The 26,502-nt window shown below is 42.9% G+C and overlaps 1 protein-coding gene across 1 annotated transcript in view; it reads left to right on the top strand.

Moving 5' to 3' along the window:
* Positions 1-26,502, top strand: part of LOC145412163 (uncharacterized) — a 147,205-nt gene that overhangs the window by 31,913 nt on the left and 88,790 nt on the right. The window contains 8 exon segments of the mRNA XM_080282097.1: positions 3,719-3,847; positions 4,919-5,075; positions 5,594-5,759; positions 10,314-10,552; positions 13,844-13,963; positions 15,316-15,474; positions 20,363-20,520; positions 21,039-21,251. Of these exon segments, the coding sequence (XP_080138223.1) occupies positions 3,719-3,847; positions 4,919-5,075; positions 5,594-5,759; positions 10,314-10,552; positions 13,844-13,963; positions 15,316-15,474; positions 20,363-20,520; positions 21,039-21,251 (1,341 nt within the window).

The following is a 26,502-nucleotide window of genomic DNA, read 5'->3' on the forward strand; positions in this document are numbered from 1 at the left end:
AAGAGCGTAATAGTAAATGTGTACATGGGGAAGGGTAGTGCCTTGGAAAGGGGAAATTATAGAGGTATAAAGCTTTTAGATCAGATAATGAATGTAATGGAGAGAGTTCTAGAAGGTATGAATAGAGAAAGGGTTTATGCCAGGCAAAGGGACCAGTGATGCCATAATCATTGTTCGACAGCTTCAGGAAAAATATATAGGAAAGAAAAGGGAACTGTACTTTGTTTTTGTTGATTTGGAAAAGGCCTTTGACAGTCCTCAGAGAGGTGGTGAAGTGGGCAATGAGAAAGCACGGGATCGAGGAGTGGCTAGTTAGGGTGGTTATGGCCGTGTATGTAGGTGCTCGCACTCAGGCAAGTGTGAATAGAGATTTGAGTGATGAGTTTTCCGTGAATGTTGGTGTGCACCAAGGGTCAGTTTTGATCCCCTTGTTTTTCATGGTACTGGAAGCCCTCTCACGTGACATCAGAAATAGACTTCCGTGGGAGATGTATACTGATGATTTGGTGTTGATTGCAGAGAATGAAAGGGAGGCGGAGGAAAGATTTAGGAAGTGGAGAGATGGTATGGGGTACAAGGGCTTAAGAGTAAATGCAGATAAAACAAAAGTGATGGTATCTAGGGCTGGTGGAGGTACTGTCAAGGAAGAGGGAGAGGCCATGTGTGATTTGCCACAAGGTCGTGGGAAGTAATTCCATCTTGTGCAGTGTCTGTGGTAAGTGGGTGCATAAGATGTGTAGTGGTATTAGAGGTGGACTGCGAGATAATGCTGATTTCATGTGTGTGGTGTGTCGGGGAGAGCATGTGGATATTGCCAAGCGTGAAAGGACTGAACTTGCTGGTGAGTTTCTTGAGTGTGTGGAAGTTTTGTTATTTGGGAAACATGTTATGTACTGGAGGTGGGGCTGGAGCTAGCTCTGTGGCTAGAGTGAGGAGTAATTGGAAGAAGTTCAGGGAGCTGTTGGCTCTCCTGATGTTGTGAGGGCTCTCTCTGCGTGCTAAGGGATCTTTGTATGCAGCATGTGTTAGAAGTGTAATGCTGAATGGTAGTGAGACCTGGGCAGTAATGGAAGAGGATATTCGCAGGCTCAAACTTACAGAAATGACAATGATTAGGTGGATGTGCAGTGCGTCCCTGAGTGTGAGACCTGATGGGGCTAGGTTTACGATGGAAGAGTTGAGAGGCAGGATGAGACTGGAGTGTATTGGTGTTGTGATGAGGAGAGGTAGATTGAGATAGTTTGGGCATGTGGATAGGATGGGGGATGATAATTGGGTGCAGAAAGTGAGAAGTGTTGATGTTGGGGATAGGGTTGCGAGAGGTAGACTGAAAAAGACCTGGGACGAGTTCAGTGAGTGTGACCTAAGGGATAAGGGACAGAATAGTGAAGCTGCCAGAGATCGAGCAGCGTGGAGAGCCGCCATTAGGTGATCAAGGCGGACGAATGCAAGCATGTTGGAGCCTTCAAAAACGAAACGAAACGAAACGAGAGAGAGAGAGGGGGGGGAGGAGGGAGAGAAATTAAGTCGCGAAGTAAGTAGTGATGCCGAATGGTCAGAAATGAGGAATAAATGTCTTGAAGTGTTTAGCTAGAAGTTTAGAGGATGAAGTGCAAGAAAGGGTACAGCAGGAAAGAAAGGTTACAGGTACTAAGAACAGTGTAAGGACAAGGAAGGGAGCATGAAAGTAAGAAAGTCGTTACATGATAGTATTGCGTTCTGCACTCTAGTATCGTGTTCTGCACTCTATCATTCTGAATGTGCAGCTTGGAGTCTGTTGAAATGACAGAAGTCAAGAGTGAGAGCAGTGGAAATGAGTTATGTGTGAGGAGCGTGTGGAGTTCCTTGAAGGGAGACAGACAGTTGAGGAAGTGAAGGACCGTTGCTTTGGTGATGTGAATGTGCATGAATGTATTAGGGAAAGTATTTGAGACTGTTCGGCGTGTGAAGAAATTGGGGAATGAGAGACTGACTAGGAGAATGTACTATATATGAATGAGGTGGAGGGGAAGAAGAGTGGGAGACAAGATGAGATGGAGGGATGGGGTGGGGAAGTAGGCTATATAAGTGAAGAAGGTATGAGTTGGAGAGAGGTCAACCTGATGGCGGAGGACAGGGTGACATGGAGGTGATTTGTTTGTGGCCACTCCTTGCGGGATTAAGGTACTCTATAGATATAAACAAGACTACCCGTCACCTGTGAGCCAGGTAGACTGTAATAATACTGTTAAATGAAAATTGGATTATTGCCTTATGTATCCATCCTGGGTGACTCCCAGTGCTGGTGGAGTGACATGTGAACTCAGGTTGTGACTCTTAACAAATTTTATTAATAACTTTTCTTTCTACAATCAGTAGTTTCCGAGATCTGAGTTTTCGACACAGACACACGCGCAGATACAATTTGTACAAAAATGACCATTGACTTCGTCTGCCTGGCTCAGTTCTTTTTTTTTTTTCTACCATTACATTCATAAATGGCTGTGGTAACCTTGATGATGCAGTGGTCTTGTATCCAGGATAATGAGCTAATAACCGGCCACAAGCCCAAAGGCCTAAAGTTATAAAAATGTGCATCTCAGCTAAGCACTTAATGACGTCTACTTCCATCACCTTCGCGTAAATCTCATTTAGTATATTCATGTTATCGTTGATCTAAACACCTTTTATCCGCACCATCCATTTTTTTTTTTTTTTTTTTTTACTGCTTTTTCTTCCACTTTTATCATTAACGTTTAAGGGAGAAAGAACACAAGTTTTCCCATTTGCTGTGCGTGTCGTAGAGGATCTTAACTGGCGTGAGGCAGGACGCTGGGTATCCTGTTTCCCTTGTACAGCAGGGACTCCAAGCACACGTGTTACTGGAAAGGTCAAATTGTTGGTAACTGTTTCTATTATTAGTGTTGTTGGTGGTGGTATTATTATCATTGTTATTATTATTATTATTATTATTATTATTATTATTATTAATTTATATTATTATTATTATTATTATTATTATTATTATTATTATGTGCTAGAAGTGTGGACATTTGCACGTAAGGTCATGTTATCAATATTAGACTGGGTAAGGAAACAGTTTGAAGGCTCATAATACATGAAAATAGTCCTAATAAGTTGATCAGTTGTTGGTCTTCCGCAGTACTCACGAACACGTCATGTAGACAAACCCGCTGATACTGTCTCAACAGTTCTGAATGGTATAGCCCAGCAGGATTCAGTATGGACGGCACAGTGTTAGGTCCCATACTGTGGCATGTGGGTGTATGTGCGGCCATTTGTTGTGCTTGAGAGGACTGCTGGGTCTCAGGGGAAGGACTGACTAGTCTTGTCCCGGGTCAGATATATAAGAAAGATAATGTTGCTTATTGCTTAACTAACTGACCTCCACGAATGTTAAAAGGCCTGCTCGTTCCTGTTCATAATATATTTCAGTGGCAGAATTAAGTGGACGCTTGAGCAAGAAGAGGGCTCGCACAGGAAAGCTTCGGATTAGGTCCTGAGAAGGAATATCAGTGTTTGACGATTTAGCAGGGATGCTACAGAAGACAGTGTAGTATGGACAGCAGTCAGGTGAATAAGACTGATCCATGGAAACATGGAACACTCTTTCAAAGTGTGTGTGTATGCATGTCCCTATTGTGGCACAAACCAAAATCAGGTGTCTCTGTTTTACATTAACATTTACCAACTTCCTTGTACTTGTCCTTTTCCCCAGGTGGAGAAGAGTCCCCTGCAGGCTGTGATCATCAAGGGTGGCATGACCAAGGTCAGCCGGGGTTACGGTAGCATCCTTGACCTTGACCCAGCACAGTACTCCCAGGACCCTGACTGGCCCGACGCTACGGTAGGCCATCACAAGTCAGGACAAATTTGGCCGAGGGAAAATAATGTAGAAGAACAGAGCACAATAGTAACAGAGTAGGTAATACAAGGAAGGACAATATAGGGCGGAGCTTGGACCTTGTTGGAAGGACACAAGTCATGAGCGAGAGTGGTGGAAATGAGTTATTTGAGAGGAGCATGTGGAGTTACATGGAGAGACAGACTGACAAATGAGGAAGGGAAGGAGCGTTGTGGTGTGGATGTGGATGTGATAGAAAGCGTTAGAGAGAAATACTTTGAAATGGTCTGGCCATGTGGAGAGGATGGAGAATGAGAAACTAACAAGGGGAATGTTTGTGGGTGAGGTGGAGGGGGGGGGAGAGGAAGGGGGAAGCCTAGGATGAGATGGGGGGATGGAGTGGAGAGGTATATGAGAGGGGTGTGTGGGCTGGGGGGAGGGCAGTGAAATGGCGGGGGACAGAGCGACATGGAAGCGATTTGTTTGTGGCCACCACTTACGGGATTAAGGCGTTTGGCAATGGATAGATAGAATTCACAAGCCATGCTACAGTGGGTGGCACAGTATGGCCATTGTGACAACAGTTATGAGTTTCTGTAAGCGATAATGCATCTATCAGAGTGGCCTGAAACAACTTTTTAACAGTTGCAGGCATTTAAGTTAGTTATGCGTTCTTGCCCTATTTGCAGAGGCCGATAGTTGAAGCCTCTGTATTTGGAGCTAGTACTTCAACAATGTATATCCCGTCAGCTTCCTTCCCCACTACAACAAGTGTATCAAACCTACCTGAGGCCGGAACCACTTTCAAAATGTAATGCCATTTTCTCTCGCAATTCTGATTTGTTTCTGCAGGACGAACAAGTGACTGGAAAACTCTACACACTACTGTTCTTTCTCCCTCCTGCAAAAAATAAATCTTAACTTACACGATACTATTCATCTTAAGATTTGTTTAGTAGGAAGGACATGGGAGGGAAAATAATGACTCTTTCCATGTCTCTTGTTCTTTCTATAAAATAAATTACGAGTTACGAGTTAGAATTCATGACAAGTTTGTATGTGAATTCGGGTCAGGATCTCAACTGCACGTGGTTCTGCCGACGGACGGACACTGATGAGGAGCACCCCACGGACGCTGACGGCCGCCTCACGCCCTACAACACCCAGAGGATTCCCGAACCATACTCCATCCTCTCCTCCAGCAATGGGGGCTGCTTCGATAAGGGTCCAGGTGAGGCAGAACAAGGAAACTGGGCTGAGGGTCGTATTCTGAATTTTACTGGAGGCTTCGTATCACTCTTCCTTAGCGATTTATTGTGTATATTGCACCCCAGTAGGATTATTAGCCATGAGAGGAACTGAGAAGCACAAGAGTTGAAATATTAAATGAAGTTTTGCCCCCAGCTGTGTGTCAGCTGTTTCAGAAATGGATAGACCTACTTGATTTTAGGAGGCGATACCTTGCAGTTTTCTTGTCTCCCAGGGTCGTAATCTAAGCAGCTTTAGAGATTTCGTGACATCCCTTCCTTAGTGATCCATTTTGCATATTACTGGTACATTTTAATATCCTCTTATATTTATTAATGTCATCAGTGTCGATATTAAAACGATATAAATAACACAGAAAACAGTGTTAACTTAAGATGTACACAATATATTGCTTAGGAAATGATATTACAAAGTTTCCTGCACAACTTAAAATATGGCCCCCCGTCCCTCCCTCACCCATGCACTCACACACAACCACAGGGACCCTAGATCTGACTGCAGGCCGCCTGGTACTGAACACTGCCAGTCTGAGCGAGGCGGACCGGACCTACGAGATGATGGTGATGGTGGAGAGAGACACCCGCTTTGCCCTGGCTAAGATCCTGGTGGAGGTCATGCGTCTCGCCCCGCCAGCCATCAGCATCGTGTGAGTGGCTGTGCACCAGTGGTCTCTTTTTTTTTTTTTTTTTTTTTATGCCACCGCTTGCAAAGTAACAGAGGGTGTCATGTTTTTCTGGACGTTTTGTGTGTGTGTGTGTGTGTGTGTGTGTGTGTGTGTGTGTGTGTGTGTGTGTGTGTGTGTGTGTGTGTGTGTGTATGAAAGCTTGGGTTGGAGGAGTGGCTGGTTAGTGTGGTTATGACCATGTATGTGGGTGCTCGCACCCAGGTATGAGTGAATGGAGATTTGAGTGATGAGTTTTCTGTGAATGTTGGTACTTGAAGCCTTCTCACGTGACTTCAGAAACGGACTCCCGTGGGAGATGTTGTATGCTGATGATTTGGTGTTGATTGCAGAGAATGAAAGGGAGGTGGAAGAAAGATTTACGAAGTAGAGAGATGGTATGGGGCACAAGGGCTTAAGGGTAAATGCAGATAAAAGTGATATGTACGGTTGGTGGCTGTGCAGTCAGAAGAGGGAGACTGGCTATGTGCAGTTTGCCACAAGGGCGTGGGAAGTAATTCCATCTTGTGCTGTGGTGCACAAGAGATGTAGTGGTATTAGAGGTAGACTGCGAGATAATGCTGATTTTATGTTTGTGGCTTGTTGGGGAGAGCAGGTGGAGATTGTCAGGCGTGAAAGGATTGAACTTGCTGGTGAGTCTCTTGAGTGTGTGGAAGAGTTTTGTTATTTGGGAAACATGTTATGTGCTGGAGGTGGGACTGGAGCTAGCTCAGTGGCTAGGATGAGAAGTGGTTGGAAGAAGGTCAGGGAACTGTTGCCTCTCCTGACATTGAGAGGACTCTCCCCACGTGCTAAGGGGTCTTTGTATGCAGCATGTGTTACGAGTGTGATGCTGTATGGTAGTGAGACCTAGGCAGTAAAGGAAGAGGATATTCGCAGGCTCAGACGTAAAGAAATGACAATGATTAGGTGGATGTGCAGTTCGTCCCTGCGTGCAAGGTCTGGGTGGGGGCTGGGTTTACGATGGAGGGGTTGAGAGGTAGAATGGGACTGGAGTGTATTGGTGATGTAATGATGAGAGGTAGACTGAGATGGTTTGGGCATTTGGAGAGGATGGGGGATGATAATTGGGTGCAGAATGTGAGAAGTGTTAATATTGGGGGTGGGGTTGCGAGGGGTAGACCGAGAAAGACGTGGGACGAGGTCATTAAGTGTGACCTCAGGGATAAGGGACTGAACAGGGAGGCTGCCATGGATCGTGCAACATAGAGAGCCGCCATTAGGTGACCAAGGCCGATGCATGCAAGTATGTTGGAGCCTTCAAAAACGAAACGAAATGAATCAAAGGTCAAGGTCACAGGGCAAAGGCAAAATATGACTCGTGTGTCTGTGTGCGAACAAAATGACTAATGCTGTTTTTATTTCATTTGCATCAAACTCGATGGAAATGTTGATGATCAGCCAAGAAGTTCACAGGTCAAGGTCCACATAAACCATTTTCATCCGATCTACTGTACACCAAACTTTGTGGATGGATTGGGGGTACGGAACGGATAAAGGGATTCGATTTTAAGATCAAGCAGGCAGAAGTCAGTGTCACAGGGAAAGGTCAGAGGTCAAGGTCACTGGACACGGTCAGCTCATACAGTTTTGATCACATGTTAACCAAACTTGGCAGAAATGTTAAGGGTCCAGCAAGAATGGAGGTGTTTGATTTTGAGACCAATCAGCAAGGTCAGGGTCACAGGGCAGAGTCAGATGTTCGGCCCTTAGATCATTTGGTGGACGCAGGTGTTGCACTCCTCCTCCTCCTCCTCCTCCTCCTCCTCCTTTTGATCATTTTTCTCTGGGACAGTAAAGTCTGAAGTTTTGTGGAGCAGCGATATCCTGGAAGTTTTTGTGAGGCAGTGAAGTTGCTGAAGTTCTTTGTGAGGCAGTGAAGTCTTGTTTGTTGCAGTGAAGTTCAGTTTGTCGCAGTGAAGTCCAGTTTGTCGCAGTGAAGTCCAGTTTGTTGCAGTGAAGTCCAGTTTGTTAGAATGAAGTCTTGTTTGTCGCAGTGAAGTCCAGTTTGTTGTAGTGAAGTCTTGTTTGTTGCAGTGGTCTCGCTGCAGTGAAGTCTTGTTTGGTGCAAGGAACTCTAGTTTGTTGCAGCAAAGTCTTGTTTGTTGCAGCAAAGTCTTGTTTGTTGCAGTGATGTCTAGTTTCTCTCAGTGAAGTCCAGTTTGTTGCAGTGAAGTCTAATTTGTTGCTGTGAAATCTGGTTTGTTGGAGTGGAGTCAGGTTTGTTGCAGTGAAGTCCAAATTGTTAACCCTTTAAGTTCGATGAAGCTTAGAGACTTTTTTTTGGGGGGGCTGGGGGGTTTTGGGAAGACGTCCTGCAGTCAAAACGGTATTGGAGGCTAAATCTGAATTCTCCGTTTCAGTAAGTCTGTTAAAAGCTGAATTAAAATTGTGAGAAATAGCAGTTATAAACTAGAACAGCCACGCTTCTCCCTGCCGGACCCTGAAAGGACTAATTTTAAAAGTTGAGGGGCCGGCCAAACAGCATTATAGTTCTCTTTTCAAACTCAAGACAGAATGGATAGTCTGGTGAAGCTTGTCATTTCATCTCGGTGTGTAATAGAGTTGTCACACAGTCTCACAACCCATGGAGGGCGCGGTAGCACAGTGGTAGCGCGCTGGACTTGTGATCGGGGGATTGCAAGTTCGAGCCTCGCCTGGGCTGCCGTGCCGGGAGGGGTAGCTCCCTCCTGTAACCCTAGCGGGGCTATATAGTCCAATACAGGGCTTAGCTAGGGGGAACTCCATTTCTCCCATTTCTCACAACCCATATATTCATCCATTTGCTCATTCATTCACTCGTTTTTCTGTATCTGTCTGCCCATCTATCTGTCCATCAATCTATCTATCGATCTAACTATATCTGTTTATCAGTCTATCAGTCAGTCTGTCTATCCACTCATCTCTTAACTACCAACACATGCATCTCCCTATCTATGTATCCTTCCTTCCATTCACCTGACATAACCTGTATGTTTCATTCATCCATTTATCTATCTCTCCACCTGTCTCTTTGTTTATCTATCTACCTATGTCTGTATTCATCTGTCTGCCTGTCTGTTCGTCTGTTTATCTGTCCATCTACCCTTCAGTCTATCTACCTGTCTCTCCCAAACAGTTGTTCCAGCACAAAGTTTTTCACCAAGACTTACCTACAAACTCACGAGAGAAATATCCTACCAAAACTCAAACTTGGGTCTGTCCAAAGTTAACCTAACCAACCAAAGTTTACCCAAACTAAGCTGAAATTTTGGAAAAAAATATAAAAAACTAAATGTCTTGAGGACTGCATCTTACAGGAAAGTTTATCAGTGTTGTCCCCTTTCCCAAAGTAACCCATCACATTTCCCTTTCCGATACAAACTCATCACTTTTCAGCCTCCTCTAGCCTACACGTTCCAGAATTAAACACAAATTCTTAAACTTTCAGAACTTATACAGAATCGTGACAGAGGAATCCCACGTTACAACAGCATGGGTGTTCTGGGCACTTGGCTGGCTGAAGTAAGATAATTAGTCCCTCAGTAACTCACCAACTTTGGAACTCAGTGACAGGCGTTTCTAGCCACGGCCCCTGGTAGCTGCGGTGCCCAATTGGGACATTTTTTTGTCGGGCCCCCAGGTTCACAGCCAAGGTCTGTAGAATCATAGAGATATAAATAAAGTCTGTTATAGACTTTTATGTTTCTATAGTAGAATGGAAAGCAATGAAAATGTGCACTTAAAAAAGTGCATGCGAGTTAATGGACCAAATAGATTTAAGCTACATTTTAATGTAAAGTTGCATATATATAAGCCTAGGAGTAAACAGACAAAATGTGTAGATCACCTTTGAGAAGTACATAGTTCTCTGTAAAACCTGCAATGTGGTGTTAGGTGTACAGTATGTGGCAATGTGTTGTTGTGTGTTTGACAAGACTACAGTAGATTAGGCCTACCCTAGCTCCCTACCGCGGGGCCCCCTTAGGCGCGGGGCCCAATTGGGAGTAATTGGTCCAATTAGCTTAAAGCCGGCCCTGCCTGGGAGGGTCCGACAGATATAAGACATATGAGTATCGGACTGAAGGAGTAAAACTATTAGAAATGTGTCATTTCAGCGTACAAGTGAAAGCAGCAGGAATCTGAATGAATGTTTCAGTTCAAATGGTCGTCTGTAAACAAAACCTGGTTATGTACTGTATGTGTGATTTTCTTTATTCTAACCAAAATTTGAAATAAGATATGTTCTTCAACTCCATTTAACCTTTCAACCCCTTGAATTCTGATGTCGTCGTTTTTTATGTGTTCTTGCTTAGGATGAACATTACGAATTGGTGGGATTATAGTTTTAATAAGCTTTTCCTAAGTTACCGTCTAATAACAGCAAAATTAAGCTAAATTAAGACCCAGGATTTAAGGGATTAATTTTTATAGTCCACAGTTTCTTGTCCTTTCCATCACAGTCACCTTCACCCTTCTCGCACACCCTATAACTTACTTTGTACATTACCATCTTGTAACTTGTAATGACATTTTCAGGTGTGCGGACCCAAAACTCTGCCAGCCGACCTTTTCTGGGCTACTTGTGAACCCGTCGTCCCGAGTAGCCCTTTCCAGCGTGTGCACCGCTTACTGCCACGACGACATGCAGTACGAGTGGACCATCACCTCCACCGACGGCCATAGGGTGGTAGAGAAGAGGGATTGTCCTGCCCCACCACCAGGGTCAGGTGGAGGAGGTGGTGGAGGCTCCTTAGCTCCTGACCCATGTCCACCTGGTGAGGAGTGCTTAAGCGTTCGGACAGTTCTAATTACGATTACAAAAGATGTGTTCCAAAATGACAACTTTTTACATACAACTGATTCTGTAAATACAGTAGGGGGGAAAGGGCCCTGGTAGCCGTGTTGGTACTAATGTAACTTTGATATGCAACTTTTGGCAATTTAGTGTGAATTTTTTTTTTTTTTTATGCGAGGAAGAAGGAACCAAAGGCCATGAGCCCGCAGTAACAGTTCCCTCTAAGAGAAAAACAAAATACAATAGAGAGCCAAATTCAAGATCCGATCATTTTGAGATGCCTGGACACACTGCATTTGAAAGACTGGAGATCATAGGCAGCAGGAAATACAGACAGAGGGAGACAGTTCCAGAGCTGACCTGTTGCATAAATGAAAGACTGGGAGTAACGGTTAACTCTTGCATTAGAGAGTTGGACAGAAAAGGGATGAGAGTTTGCTGCCAGACGGGTGCTACGCACCCGTCGTAGAGGTGAAGGAATGCAAGCAGACAGTTCAGAGGAGCAGTGACCATTAAAGTAGCGATAGAAAAGAGATAAAGATGCAACAGTGCGACGAAGAGACAGAGGTTGAAGGGAGTCAATAAGAGGAGGAGAGTTAATGAGACGAAAAGCCTTTGACTCCACCCTATTGAGAAGAGCTGTATGTGGAGAGCCTCCCCACACATGAGAGTTATACTCCATACAGGGGCGGATAAAACCCTTGTATAGAGTCAACAATTGTGCAGGGGTAAAGAAAGAGCGGAGTCGGCTTAGCACACCCAATCTCTTGGAAGCAGATTTTACAAGAGATGTAATATGATCTTTCCAAGATAAGTCCCGAGTAAATGAAACCCCAAGCATGTTCAAGGATGATGCAAGATTTAGCTGAATATTATTAAACACTAGTGGGTATACCTGTGGAAGATTTTGTCGGGTTGATAGGTGTAAGAACTGAGTCTTAGATGCATTAAAAACAACCATATTATTTTTACCCCAGTCAGAGATACGAGAGAATGTCAAAATGGCATGTTATAATGAGAATGTATCGTATTTATTGCCAGACGCCGTAATCCCGTAAGGGGTGGCCACAAACAAATCGCCCCCATGTCCCCCTCCATTTCACTGCCCTGCTCCCAGCTCACACTCCCCTCCCATATACCTCCTCACTCCATCCCTCCATCTCATCCTTGTCGTCATACTACAGTATATTTCGAATAGTTTAGTGGGAAAATAAGGCTTTACATCCTTACACAGTACATTTTTGTGACTAGCACCGTTTCCAAGTATTATATCTTGTTACTTCTCAGCACTGAAGAAGGAGATAAGGAAATTTTCGGCGAAGTTCAAGTGGTAACGTATAGTGTTTAACTGATATCAGATGAAAGCTGCACATGTAAGGTCAAGCCTGGTGGAGAATACCTTTAAATTAGAAGTGCCAGAGTAGAAAATAAGTTAATGGAGTTTATTTCATGATCTTCAGTTCGAAAGTTCGCCCGAAGCTGAATAAGTCGCCTAGTAGTACTGGTAATCAGAAGAAACAGCAGTCATCAGTGTAAAGAAGTATAAAGCGATGATTACGTAATTATCGAGATCACATTACATTGCCGTATTCATCCTGAAGTGATGCATAACAAAACGGATTCAGTTCTGAGCGTCTTGATGGTTCAGCTGAAAGGTTTAATTAAATATACTAATAAGTCTGCTAAAGTATAGACCGAGTGATTGATTTACAGTACTGTAGCTGGTCTTCCATTCTTTCTGCATTGTCAAGCCACCCCAGTCTCCCCCTTGCATCACATCTCCTGTACCTTCAGTTCCCAGCCGACTTCTCAGCTGCTCATTCGCAACACTTTAATTTGCAGCTCTGCAGTGAGGGATGCGCTGCACATCCATCATGTCATCTCCATCTCTGCGATTACATAGTAAAGGACAGAACTGGATAGTAAAAGAGGATGTCTTCCTCCATTACTGCCCAGTTTTCATCATCAAAAAACATTACACGTCTCAATAAACATACACATATAGCCTACCATTTTCCCCTCACTGTAGTGGGAGAGTCCCCTCAGTTTCAAAAGAAGCAACAATTCCCCAAACTTCTTCCCTCCACATCCAGATTCTAACACTCACTCACACCCACTTACACCCACTCAGCACAGATCATATCACCCAGATAACAGACCTCCACATACCATATAGATTCATCCGTTAAGTCTAGCCTATCAGGTATAGCCCTTTCCTCACGTTTATAGAGTGGCTACACACTATACGCTCGAAGCCGACCACATCCCACAGCTTGCCTCTGACACCACTGCATATATTGTGTACACATTACATAGAATTGAATAACTCCTAACATCCTTGCGACACATATCACATGACCATTCATCTTCTGCCACCACAGTGCCATCACCTTCTTGAGTGATCGTCAACTTCATTTTATCCAGTGTCTTTCTGTCCCCTAAACTCCATTCCATGTTTAGCAACCTCCTATATCTCTGTGGCCTCCCTTTAGTTCTCAGAAGTCATACAACAGCTTCCAGGACGGGTCAGTGTTAAAGTCACTCAGCAGTGCCTTAAGTACATTTAAACAATAGTACAGGCCTCTGATGCATCCCAGCATTAACTGTAGAATCATCATCATTCACTCTTGGGTACTCATACTCTCGTACAATACCATAGCCACTGACAATCCACTCCCCAGCACACAGTATCATTATTGCCCAGTGTACTACTTCTCTAAGTATCCTATTCACAGCTTTCTCTGCTATGTATTCTCTTATGAATGTGGCGACTCAACCATCCAGCACTTACAATGCAAGCAGCTGCGTACATCCTACAGTACAAAGTGTGAAGTTGAAAAGGAGGCTAGGAGGGGCGAAAGCGGGGGATTAAAACCCTTCCTGCTTGTACTGGCATATAAATATTGCCACCTCACCACCCACCAGTTGTGTTGCAGAGTCTCGTACCTCTTACAATTTAATAGAGATAGGGAGATTTTATTTGGGTTTACTCAGACCCATGTGCCCTGTGAGATCAAGGAGCCGTTCCCTTAATCTCCCTATCATCATGTAAATGTGGATAATTGGATTAAGATGAAGGTGATAATACCGAATTATATATTTGTGAGTGGATTGTGCCACTTAATTAATTTGGAAAGTCTCTCTTCAACGCTCCTCATGGGGCAACACTGGATTAGATTATGAATGAATGAATGTTGTTAAGGGCAAAACTAAATGTCATCCACTCTATTCCCCAACAACCTTTGACTGACCATACCTGCCACCTGTGCAGTGATACCGACGGGGAAGACTTCACGTGACATCGCCCTCAGCAGCGACCTCTTCCTGCTCAATCCTGGCCTCGAGAAGTACAAGTTGACCCTCAAAGTCCGCGTCCCGGGTGGTGCCAAAGGTCAGTCAGGTCATAACAGGTCAAGGTCAATAGAGCTTAAGTTCACTTCCCAAGGTTTCTGTTCCTGTCTCTTTAGTATACAAGGTAATCTGTATATTGCTCTCTTCAGTCTTGTATGTTGCAGGAATGACCCAGTTGTTGTTGAGGAGTGCGGAAATGGTGGCTGTTTCATGAGGTTAGTAAGCAAACCTGCAATCAGACGACGTAAGAAAGTAGACGCCAAAGCATATAGGGGGTTAAGTAGAAAGTGATACGGGTAGACACGTAGACACTGGTAACATTAACTGAGCCATCCCCACAATCTACGAAAATTTGGATGCGCAATATATGGACCATCCAGTATATTGTATTTCCAAGTCCGTGATTCAGAGGGTGGAATACTGAGTAAGATTTGGCAGTAGTTCTGAGTTTCCGCAAGTCAAAGCAAATATAGCTGAACATCTGAAACAAGTCTTAGTAGTGGTTAGTCTGTGGCGTTACATTAATTTCGTCTCTCTCTGCCACGGCTGGTAACTGAAACTTCTACCAGGAACTTCTGAATTCATCTGTGCTTAATCTTTTGTTTTGAACTTAGCTGTAGAACATCTTAAATTAGTACACAGTGTATGAATCAGCTGGCATTTTGTTGTTATATTTTGCATCAAAAGGCGTTTGTAGTTATATATTTCTCTGATCTTGTCATTTCCTTTCCTTGATAGAGACTCCACATTCATCATTGCTGTTTTTGTACCTTCACATTGTTACTAAATTATCTCCACAGTCAATCAGGCCTTTATCATACACTAGTCATTTTCATGTGTTTACTTTCTTTTTAACTTTGTTATGTTGGTATGTTGTAAACTTTCATTTTCTTTATAATTTTATCGTGTTGCTGTGTTGTAAACTGCGACAGCGCTGGCTTTTAGTTTTCTTTCAAGAAATATCAAAGATATCCTCATACGACCTGCTGTTTAAGGTTTCATCTTACATCCCCTTAATAACCACGTTTGTTTACACTCGATCAAAAATGTTTCGGTGCATATTTCAGACGAAAAAAAATATGGCACCACAGACGATGGATACTGCAAAATGCTTGTGGGACTTATTCCACATAAGTTGTTCTTTTGTTATGAGGATGCACAAATCACTTACTTATGACATTTTCTGTCTTATCAATAGTAAGAACTGTTTTTATTACATACATTTATTTCAAAACACTAATCTTCTTCGGACAACTCGAACTGTATTAATCCTTTGGTATGTCAGTGGAGCACACCTGCACATAACATTTTTCATGGTATGCACCTCCGCCCATTGCAGCTGCTCTTGACTGTTTTTTTGGTGACATCATTAGGTTCCTCTCTACCCCCCAGGCGAGTACGTGATGACTCTGGTACTTAACAAGCCGCCCAGGGGAGGAAGCTGTCTAGTGATGCCTCAGAAGGGCAGGGCTATGGTGGACATTTTTAAGGTCTTGTGCAAGGACTGGGACGACCCTGAGGAGGCGGGCGTTGACCACTACACATACTTTCGTGAGTACAAACAGAGGCAAAAGTTCGCCTGCTTCATCTAAGCCACACGTAGGATATGTCCGCCGCTTTCCTGTTTAGCGATTAATATGCTCAGAGCACCATACCAAACCCAACTAAGCTTAAGAATATTAACCAGCGGAGGAGAGTGGGAGATAAAAGAGATGAAATGTTGTGCAAGCTTATGTTCTGGTTTTATGAGCTCATCTATTAGGATGTTTTAGTGAGAATTAAATATCAGAATTGCTTGACTTTACATTGATTTCTGCTTTGCTTGCAACCGAACAACCCGTTCCAGTTAGCCAAGCAAATAAAGATGAAAAAAGGTTAAGGTCGAAAATTTTCATCCAAAGCCAAGAAAACTCCAGAGCTTTCTTGATTATTACTTGACTTCCCTTCTGCTGCAATACTGATTTCAATTTACAAACAGACCTTGAACCGTATTATATGTTCCTGGCTGTGAATAAGTATGTTTAATTTCTTTCAACTCGAAGACTTCCAAGCAAAGGAGTAATACATAGTCATTTTACCCGTCCGGCATAACCACCCTGTGACTCAAGTGCAAGTTAAGTGAAAGTAAGAATGAAATTGACTTTTAAATATGGCAAAAACAGCATGTCTGCGATTAATTCTTATTTTGGCGAATCTCTCCATTTCCTCATACATGGATCTGTACACCCATAATCGCGTGTGTCTTCGAGAATAAATCTGTAAGAGTATCCAGGTGTCCATGAGAACACCTGCTTATCCTAAACACAAGTATTTCTTGAATACATTTGTATTCGCAGGTAAACACACGTGTGAAAATGCATTACAGGTCAACCTCTTCTCTGTACATAAATTTCTGAGCAGTTTTCTACTGCCAGTACTCAGGTTTTGTTACGATACTTAGTAACTTCTGAGGGTGTGTGGCATGTAGGACTGCAAGCCTCAGGAAATTGACTGCGTTTGTCTGTCCACAGACAGACAAACGCAGATGAATACAACACATCCTCCAACTTCGTTGGCGGCAGGGCAAGATACATAAGTAACTAATAAGCACTCAGAGAGCGCATACCACCGTCAACGCCAGTGTAATTTAGGAGTTATGAACTACTCTCCGCTTCACATTGTTGACGGAGGCAATTGATTCTAGGGTTTAGTTTTCCCTCGTTACACAATCTCACTGAAGGCTACCCTCCGCGGACGCCGTTAAAATTTATGATATATTCCTGCATCTGAGTCTGGATACACCTCAAAATCTTCCTTGACCCAGTGCCTACCTATGCAGCAGATTTCATTGAAATCCAGCAACAAACTTTTTGAGATAACTTGTCCACAGACAGACAAACGCTGATGAATACAGCACATCCTCCAACTTCGTTGGCGGCAGTAATAATAATAATAGTAATAATAATAATAATAATAATAATAATAATAATAATAATAATATTCAGCTAAGACATCTCAGACACCAACTTGCAAGTGCACACATATACCACAGTACAGCTGCTGAAATTATTACACTTACCAGTTTAAGTACGCAAATGTCCGTGTGTATGATACGCATACTGACTTGTAGTACACTTCTGGCACTATCCATCTGCATCTGCGTGTTAGTAGATCTTTCTCCACTTTCCGTACGTTTTGTTGCTATGCTCGAACTGTATAAGGGTTGTGTATGGCTAAAAGTTTGGTTACAACCCGACCACCAATAGGCAGGAATTCAGCCACAAGCACAGAGTCTCAGCAGAGAATCTCTCATACTGCAAGTCTTACTACACGTCACTGATTTCTGTGTACCAGTAGTTTCCAACAACTGCTGACAAGCAATTAGTTGGTCTGGGTATTTAGGTAAAACTGCCGTCCCACAGAAAAACATTACCTATACCGTACCCAATCCCATTATGGGAGTCCCTTAGGAGGAAGCATAGCTGTTTATATGTTGATAGATATAGACAGAAAGATAGATAAATGGATAGACTGACCAGTAGATATGTGTGTGTATGTTTGTGCATGTGTTTGTATGTCGCTGCAAACTATATTGCTGTGACTAGATTAACATCAGCGCTTATATATATATATATATATATATATATATATATATATATATATATATATATATATATATATATATATATATATATATATATATTATTTATTTATTTATATTTATAATCTGTATATATATAGTTGAAATCATCATCATCATCGTCATATCATTATCAATATCAGCAATTACAAGTCTTCTGATGAACAAAGGCCTCCCCCAACCTTTTCCACTAATTCCTTGACTGAGCCAATCTTTGCCACGTTTTTCCCGCATATTTCTCTATCTCATCTCCTCACCTCCTGTCTGGCCTTTTTCTACTAAGCATACAATCTCTCGGTGTCCAGTCAGTCAGCTTCTTGTTTCATCGGTTATCCCTTATTCTTCCTACATGGCCTGCCTACCTCCATTTCTGCTCTTTTGTAACTTCTGTAATGTCTTTGACAATTGTCTGCTCTCTCACCCAAGTTGATCTCTTCCTGTCCCTTAAAGATATTCCCAACATTAACCTTTCCATTGCTTTCTGAGAACGGATTAGTTGATCATCCATCGATTTATTCAGTTTCCGGGCCTCACAACCATACGTCATAGCATATAGAATGTGTGTGTGTGTGTGTGTGTGTGTGTGTGTGTGTGTGTGTGTGTGTGTGTGTGTGTAAAATCCATGGATTCAGGAAGCAAACCAGAACAAGTACGAGGGCGAGGACTCTTGGAACCATTCACCTGAGGGGACGTTCCTGGGCTGAATAACTTACAGCAGTACTCATGCTGGTGGGTTCAGGACTTTAACAGAATCGACAATGAAATCGGTATTGAATAATGAAAGAGATTACAACGATGGAAATTATAATACACCAATTCCCAGTATACGTCACTGTAGCTGATTTATGGATGTTGTAATGACGTTTTCATGTATCTCGAGAATTGATTAACGTGAAAAAAAACTGACGCAAAAAGAAAATACTTCAGTTTTCTTAGCTTTGCATTCAGAAATAACTACTAAAAGCTAGTTCTGTTCACCATTTACTAAAACTGCCCATAATAAATGCAAACAAATAAGGCTGTGTGGCACCATGTGACCAGTGCAAAAAATAAAGTAAGCTGATATCATAACCTTAATGTGTGCGAAGGAGCATACCTAGCCATCATAGGCTTATCGTCTCAAACTATAGTAGCCGCAGCAAGAAATGAACGCTGTGGTGGGGGCAGGTGACTGACCGGATTCTCCCACTGTAGCTTTCAAGATCCACATGAAAACACCGACCATTTCGGGTCATCGCTGTAGTCTCGCTTCCATGATCCTACCCAAATGGCTTTCTTTCTTCTCGGTTTCTATATAAACTGGTGTATCCGAAACTAATTATGAAATTATTTTGACTTTTGTTCCAATCAATCATTTGAGGTAAAAAATCAAGGAGAGTTTTCTGTATAAAGGTTTCCCCCCCCTCCTAAATGTGGCATATGAGCGGGGGAGTGCGGCCTTGCCGATACCTCCGCCTGACCTTTAATTATACACTCGCCAGAACTGACCTGCCCTCAGACAAGGGGGGGAAACCTTTATACAGAAAACTCTCCTTGATTTTTACCTCAGTGGTGGTGTGGAACAAAAGTCATAATAATTTCATAATTAGTTTCGGAAATACACCAGTTTATATAGAAACCGAGAGAGAAAGAGAAAGCCAGAGACACAGGGTAAGGATCATGGAGCGGGGCTGCAGCGGTGGCCGATGGTCGGTGACATCCTACCTCTATGGTCGGTGACATGTGGATATGGCTACAGTGGGGGAATCCCCGGATGACCGGCTGCCCCACCACAGCGTTCATTTCTCGCTGCAGCTACTATAAAGGTGGCTAGAAATAAGAATAATCAATTTAACAAAAAAGTAGCGCTAACGGTAAGTGCGTCCCTAAAAAAAAAGGGGGGGAAAATCGGTAATAAATAAAGTATCCCTCATGAAATTTTCTTCTCCATCTAAAATTAAAACTACATGAAATTTTCCATTGATGAAAACCGCCCCAACCAAGGCTTTAATAAAGCCATGTTATCATGGGGGCTTAAATTAGTATCTATTTGTTATATCAAAGTTTCAGTAACTATTGCAGCCACTGTTTCCCTAATTATTCTGTACTGTACCTACTTCCATCTAGTACCCTGCTGCACTGGCTCCATTTCTCCACATGGACCACCTCTCAAGTAACATTATTCTATCATCTAATTTCTTTTCTTTTTTTGCAGAATCATGTCCAGTGACCCTCAAGACGTCTCCTTAGCATCACTTTCAAAATGTCTCTCATCGGCTTCACTATCACTATTAGCCCTGTCGCTACGATAGCTGTATTTTGATATTCACGTTTCTCACATATTCCGAACAATTTTAATCTGAAGATAGAAATCGGAAGTATTGAGGGGTTATAACAATGTGGATAAGTCTTATAGTACAGTGGTAGATTGTTATTATATACCGTAGATAGACAGACAGATATGCGGTTTTATTAAGCATTTAGAAACCCTGCTCAGCCAAAGAGTTAATCTTCCGTACCTTTATACGCACAGCATCCTTCCTGAACCACACCTGCCCTTCTTGAACAGCCTTTCATTTCCTTCCCTTCCCTTCCTTTCTGAACCACCCACACCTTTTGATCAATCTCCCTTTTCCATCCCTTCCCATTCCTTCCTTACTTTTCTGAACCACTTACACCTCTTGATTAATATCCACTTTCCATCCCTTCTCTTCCCGTCCCTTCCCTTCCCTTCCCTTCTCTTCCCTTCCCTTCCCCTCCGTTCCCTTCCCTTCCCTTCCCTTCCCTCCTGAACCCCCTCCACCCTTCGACCAATCTCCGTTTTCCGCCTCCTTCCACCAGAGTACGAGGAAACAGAAGGTGAGCGACTGAAGCGGACCATCATCGCCAGCAGCAAGCCAGACACGGAGCTCATTCTGCCCATAGGCTCCTTCACCATCTACTGCGAGATATGGGACAAGTTTGGAACCTACACCGAAGTTAACGTCAGCACGGTTGAGGTGGGTGGTAAGCCGGTGGGAGTGATGTAGTAGTGGCAGATACAATGCGAGATACGCGGTAAAGATGAGAGAGAGAGAGAGACATTCAACTCCTCGTCATTTGCGTTTGCATACGTACTTCATCATTTCATTTCATTTCTTTGCCACTTCTTTTCCTTGCTCATCTTCCATGCGGTACTTCCTTTTCTCACACATTTGTGTCCCAGAGTCCTTTTCCAGTTCGTTAGCTTGCTATTTTCCATACTTCCTCTCTCACATTTGTTTCCTATAGCCAGTCATCGGCATCTTGACATTTCACTCCTCCTCCCACCTTCAAGCTCAGTCGCATATATCCTGTCCACCGCCCTATTCACGTCTATTCTCTATGTGTATCACATCTAAGCACGATCACTTCCACCTTCCGACCAATGGACTCCCTTACTCCATGTCTATCATACATTCTGTCTAGTCCAGTTTTGTCACCACCATCAGCATTGCCCGTCTCCTTAACACCACCAACACAGACTTCGATCTCCCAGGCTGTAATGCCGACCCAGCAGGAGGTTGAGGAGTACAATGCAGCCGCGAAGCTTGAGTACCTGTCAGCTGTCGGGGACCAATTCAAGATAGGGATGCTTCTTACCGCCCAGGCCTCCGTCAGAGAGATGGCGCCCTGGCTAGCACTCGACATGGACGCCCTCACCAACCTCACCACTGAAGAGATTGATGAGCGGCTTAGGGATGTGGCCAAGGTGAGATGGGGGTGAAGTGGGTTTAAATTAATTCTTACCGACAGCACTAGGATCATTGTGTGGAATTAGGAATGATAGAGCAAAGGGGATTAGAGGAAGATTCCCTACTAATAAATTATGTTTATTCTGTTGCAGTTCCTTCTTTTAGCATTATCATCATGCAATAACCTTATCACCAAATTTAATTCCATTCTATACTTCACCCATTGTCATTAATCAATTCATGTCACTTCCTTCCTTCATTTAACTTTATGTACCTATCTGTCTATCAGGCCACCAGTCCACTGAGTCAGATGACGTCTTCTTTATTATATTCTTGTTAACACCATACAGTTAAACCAACTTAGGAAAGACTTATAGTACAGGACTGGTTCATGAAGGCTACATCTGACCGCTTCATATCAGAGTCTCTCCTAAACTTACTGTCTGGAGATCGCAAGAACTTAGCGAACTGCAAAGAGAACCGAGAGCACAACACCCGCGCTTTATAGGTGGTCTGAGGGCCGAACATTTGACTTGGTTTTGTGATCATGACATTAGACTATCTATTCTCAAAATCAAATTACTTCATCGTTGCCTGACCACCAACCCTTCTTAGCAAGTTTGGTCCAAATTACATAAGAACTGGTTAAGGTGACTCAGCCATATGACTTGACAGTTTGCCTGTTGTTCTCAAAAACGAAACTCTTCAACCGTCCTTAGCCTTCAGCTCTTTCACCAAGTTTCGTCCATATCGATTCAGTACTTTTTTGAGTTATAGAATTGAACCGTTAACCTTGGCCTATGACGTTGACTTCTGACAACCTATTCTCAAAGCCGAATCTCTCCACCCTCAGTCCATCCACCGAATTCTGTTTAGTTTGAATCAAAACTGTTGATGTCGACCTTGCCACGTGACTTTGACCTGCCTTTTGACTGCCCCGGGATTGATTGTTACTAAACTTGAATCTCATCGTCTTGGCCTTACCCCCAAGTTTACCACCAAGTTTGATCTGTATCGGATCATAATTGTTTGCTGACCTTGCCATGTAACCTTGACATTTGAATTTGCCCTGTGACCTTGACTTTTGTGGGAATGCTCTCAAAGTCAAATCCCTTGAACCATGCTTTCTTACCAGATTTTTTTTTTTTTTTTTTCAAATTGGGTCAAGATGTTTATGCTGAACTTGCCATGTGATCTTGCCCTGTGACCTTGACATTTGACCTTTCCCTGTGACACTGACCGTTGTCTCAGTGTTCTTAAAATCGAATCCCTTTTGTCCTTGCCATATCCTCAAGTCCTGCATCAAGTTTGGTTTAAATCAGATAAAAACTTTTTAAGTTGATAATGCCAAGTTGTCTTAGCCTTTGACCTACCGTTCTCAGAAACAACAGGTCAACTCCTGGGAAGGCCTCAGTCCTTCTACCATGATTATATAAGTATTAAAAATTGAAAACTTTTGATTTCTATTGTAAAACACACACACACGCACACACACACACACACACACTGTTACGGAACAGAGAAAGATAACGTATACTTTAAGTGAGAATACTAAGAGTCACTACTGTCCCGTAAAGTTCCAGGTTCAAAACAAAAGAGTTAGGTAAAATTACAAGTTAAAGTTTAATGCACAAACTAACAACAAAACATTCAAGACTCATAAGGATAATGTAATGGCAAATAAACAGGTTAAATATATGGTTAACTGCAATAGCCTCTATCAACACGAAATTAGCAAGAGTAAATTTATCTAAGTCAGCCCTGATAAAATGAGATACCAGATAATACTCAGTGAATGCCAGATAAATTATTACAGATACAAACTATTATCAAAAATGACTGACATAACCCAACATTAATCAAAAACCTCACTAGGCCTAAGAATTAACCTTATGCTACACAGTACAAGAAAAAATGCAATAACAGTTATACTCAAATTACACACAGCTGCTAGATGTTTGGAGATTTCTTGAGCACTCACAATAATAATAACTGTACAGGGGAGGACAGAGATGTGAGCAAAATGAGGAGCAGATCTAAGTGGCAATGATGCAGAGACTGAGCTCATTATATAGGGGCCAGCAGAGCTTGATACAACTTTTAAAAAGGACGCGCAAATGAAGCCATGGGGACATAGAGTTGACACTCCCGCTCTGGACAACAGAAAGGACGACATACTCTACTATAACGGTAGAAGGGGGGGACTGAGGCAGAACATGCTCGTGATCAAACATGCAGCATACTGTGCGTTAAAATTACACAAAGGATGATGAAATCATAGGCTATGTAACACCTCCCCACAAAGAAAAAAGAAATTTACAAAGGAAATTTCTTATTACTCTAAAACAATCTGTCTAAAGTCTAGATAAGCAATCTGCAATAACATTTTCTTTTCCCTTGACATGTTGTATGTCTAATGAATACTCCTGAAGAAGTAGACTCCATCTTGTCAATCTCTGATTTTTATCTTTAAACTTACTAAGGAATTTCAGTGGGTTATGATCGGTATAAATGACTATGGGGTCAAAACCAGAACACAAATAAAATGAAAAATGCTGTAAACTCAAAATTAAGGCCAAAAGCTCTTTCTCAATAGTTGAGTAGTTCTTTTGAGGTGGAGTGAACTTCTCACTGTAATAAGATACAGGATGTTCAATACCCTGATCATCCTCTTGCAGAAAAACAGCCCTAGCTCCTGTATCACTTGTGTCAACAGCCATCTTAAAAGGCTTAGCAAAATTTGGAGTAGCGAGCACTGGCTGACTTAATAGGATAGCTTTAAGTTTGTTAAAAGAGGATTCACAGTTATCAGTCCAGACAAATTCAACTCCCTTTTTCAGTAGGTCTGTAAGTGGTGATACAAGAATAGAAAAGTTAAGAAAAAATCTCCTGTAATAACCTACCATTCCCAAAAATCTTTGTAGCTCCTTCCTACTTTTAGGTCTGGGAAGATCACTTATAACCTGAACCTTAGCTCCTGGTGGTGCAACATGTCCATCACCAATTACATACCCAAGGTACTAAACTTTAGCTTGACCAAACTCACACTTTGATAAATTAGCTACAAGATTAGCATGAACCAAACGCTCAAGAAATTTACTGACATGGCATAGGTGATCTTTCCAGTTGTCACTGAAGATTAATACATCATCAATATAAACAACACACCCTGCCAAACCCTCTGTTACAACATTCATGAGCTTCTGAAATGTGGCTGGTGCATTCTTCATACCATATGGCATTACCGAACATGCAAAAGCCTTTCCTAGTGTTACAAAACATGAGATCTCCCTAGCACGTTCAGTCATAGATACTTGCCAGTATCCCTTTAACAAATCAAACTTACTTATGTACCTAGCCTTTCCGATCTTGTCTATGCAATCTTCCACACGAGGGAGAGGGTAAGTGTCTGTTTTGGTTATCTGATTAACACGTCTGTAGTCAATGCAAAGCCGCTGTGACCCACCTGGCTTAGGGACTAGAGTGACAGGAGAACTCCACTCGCTCTGACAGGGCTCAATCATCTTGTGGTCCAACAGGTAGCCAAGCTCCTTCTGGATGAGAGGAACTTTCACTGGGTTCACACGGTAAGGAGGCAATTTAATTGGCTTTGCGTCTCCAACATCGACATCATGCATCAACACAGTGGTTCTTCCTGGAGTAGCACGGAACACTTGCGGGTACTCCTGCAGTAATGCCGAAAACTCCTGCCTTTCCTTGGGTGGTAGATGAGAAAGCTTAGTCTGGAGATCATTCATGATATCAGGATTTTTCCCCAAACTATCACTCAGACTCATACTGCATGGGAGAGCTTCACTTGCAGACTCGGGTGGAACAGCTACAGTCCAGACTGGATTATTTTCGTCCCGCCTGTGATATAACTTTAGCATGTTGATGTGACATAGTTGCTTGTTCTTTCTACGATCTGGTGTGGCGATGACATAGTTGACATCACTGAGTTTCTTCTCCACGAAATAAGGACCACTAAACTTGGCTTGAAGAGGTTGCCCATGAACTGGTAGCAGAATCAAAACCTGATCTCCTGGCTGAAAGTGGCGTAACCTGGACTTCTTATCATACCAAGTCTTCATCTTCTCCTGAGCAGCTCCTAAATTCTCTCTCGCCAGCTGTAAAGCAGTGGACAGCCGTTCTTTGAACTTCATCACATACTCCAGCAGGTTGACGTCATCTTCCTCCGACAGCCAGCATTCCTTGAGTAGCTTAAGGGGTCCTCTTACTTCATGGCCAAACAGTAGTTCAAAAGGTGAGAAGCCCAGTGATTCATTTGGAGATTCTCTTGCGGCAAACACAATGAATGGAAGACCTTTATCCCAGTCTTTCTGATGTTCCAAACAGTATTTCTTGAGCATCGATTTGAGTGTTTGATGATATCTCTCCAACGCTCCTTGGGTTTGGGGATGGTAAGCTGAAGACGTGATCTGGGTGATGCCCAACTCTTTCAGAGACTGCTTGAAAACGTTTGACATGAAATTACTTCCCCGGTCTGACTGTACCTCCTTGGGCAGACCAAACTTTGTGAAGAACCCTAGCATTTCCTTAACCACGTTCTTTGCTGAGATGTTTCTAAGTGGAATGGCTTCAGGATAACGAGTAGCCATATCAATCAGGGTCAACACATAAGAAAATCCTGAAGAAGTCTTAGGAAGAGGCCCCACAATATCCACCAACACACGGGTGAAAGGCGCCTCAAAAGGAGGAATGGGAACTAGAGGTGCAACCTTTTCAGTCTGATTACACTTCCCCACAACTTGACAGGTGTGACAAGACCTACAATACCAGGAAACATCCCTGAAGATACCTGGCCAGTAGAAGTGTTTCAAAATGCGTGCCACAGTCTTCCTCACTCCAAGGTGTCCTGCCAAACTGGAATCATGAGCCACTCTAATGATATCCTGCCTACAAACACGAGGGATGACAACTTGATGTACAACCTCCCATTCACAGTCGGCTGATGCTGTTGGGGGTCTCCTCTTCCTCATAAGTACTCCTGACTTTACATAATAACAAGTAGAAGCACCGGCTGACTCTTCTTCACTGTAAGCAGAGTTAGCTAGACCTTTCAACTCAGGGTCAGCAACCTGCAACTCAACCAACTCTTCACGAGACAAATTATCAACACTACGGGGTACTGCCTCATCTGGTGAGTGGTCCAAATTAGCAAGAAAAGTGTCAGCTAGGATAACATCATCATCATCATTATCCTCTAAATCACCAGTAACTTTAGACTTAGCCCTAGTGACAGCACAT

The sequence above is a fragment of the Coenobita brevimanus genome, chromosome 92 (assembly GCF_032717465.1).
Source record: "Coenobita brevimanus isolate Jiangsu-jjx chromosome 92, ASM3271746v2, whole genome shotgun sequence".
In the NCBI taxonomy this organism is placed as follows: domain Eukaryota; kingdom Metazoa; phylum Arthropoda; class Malacostraca; order Decapoda; family Coenobitidae; genus Coenobita; species Coenobita brevimanus.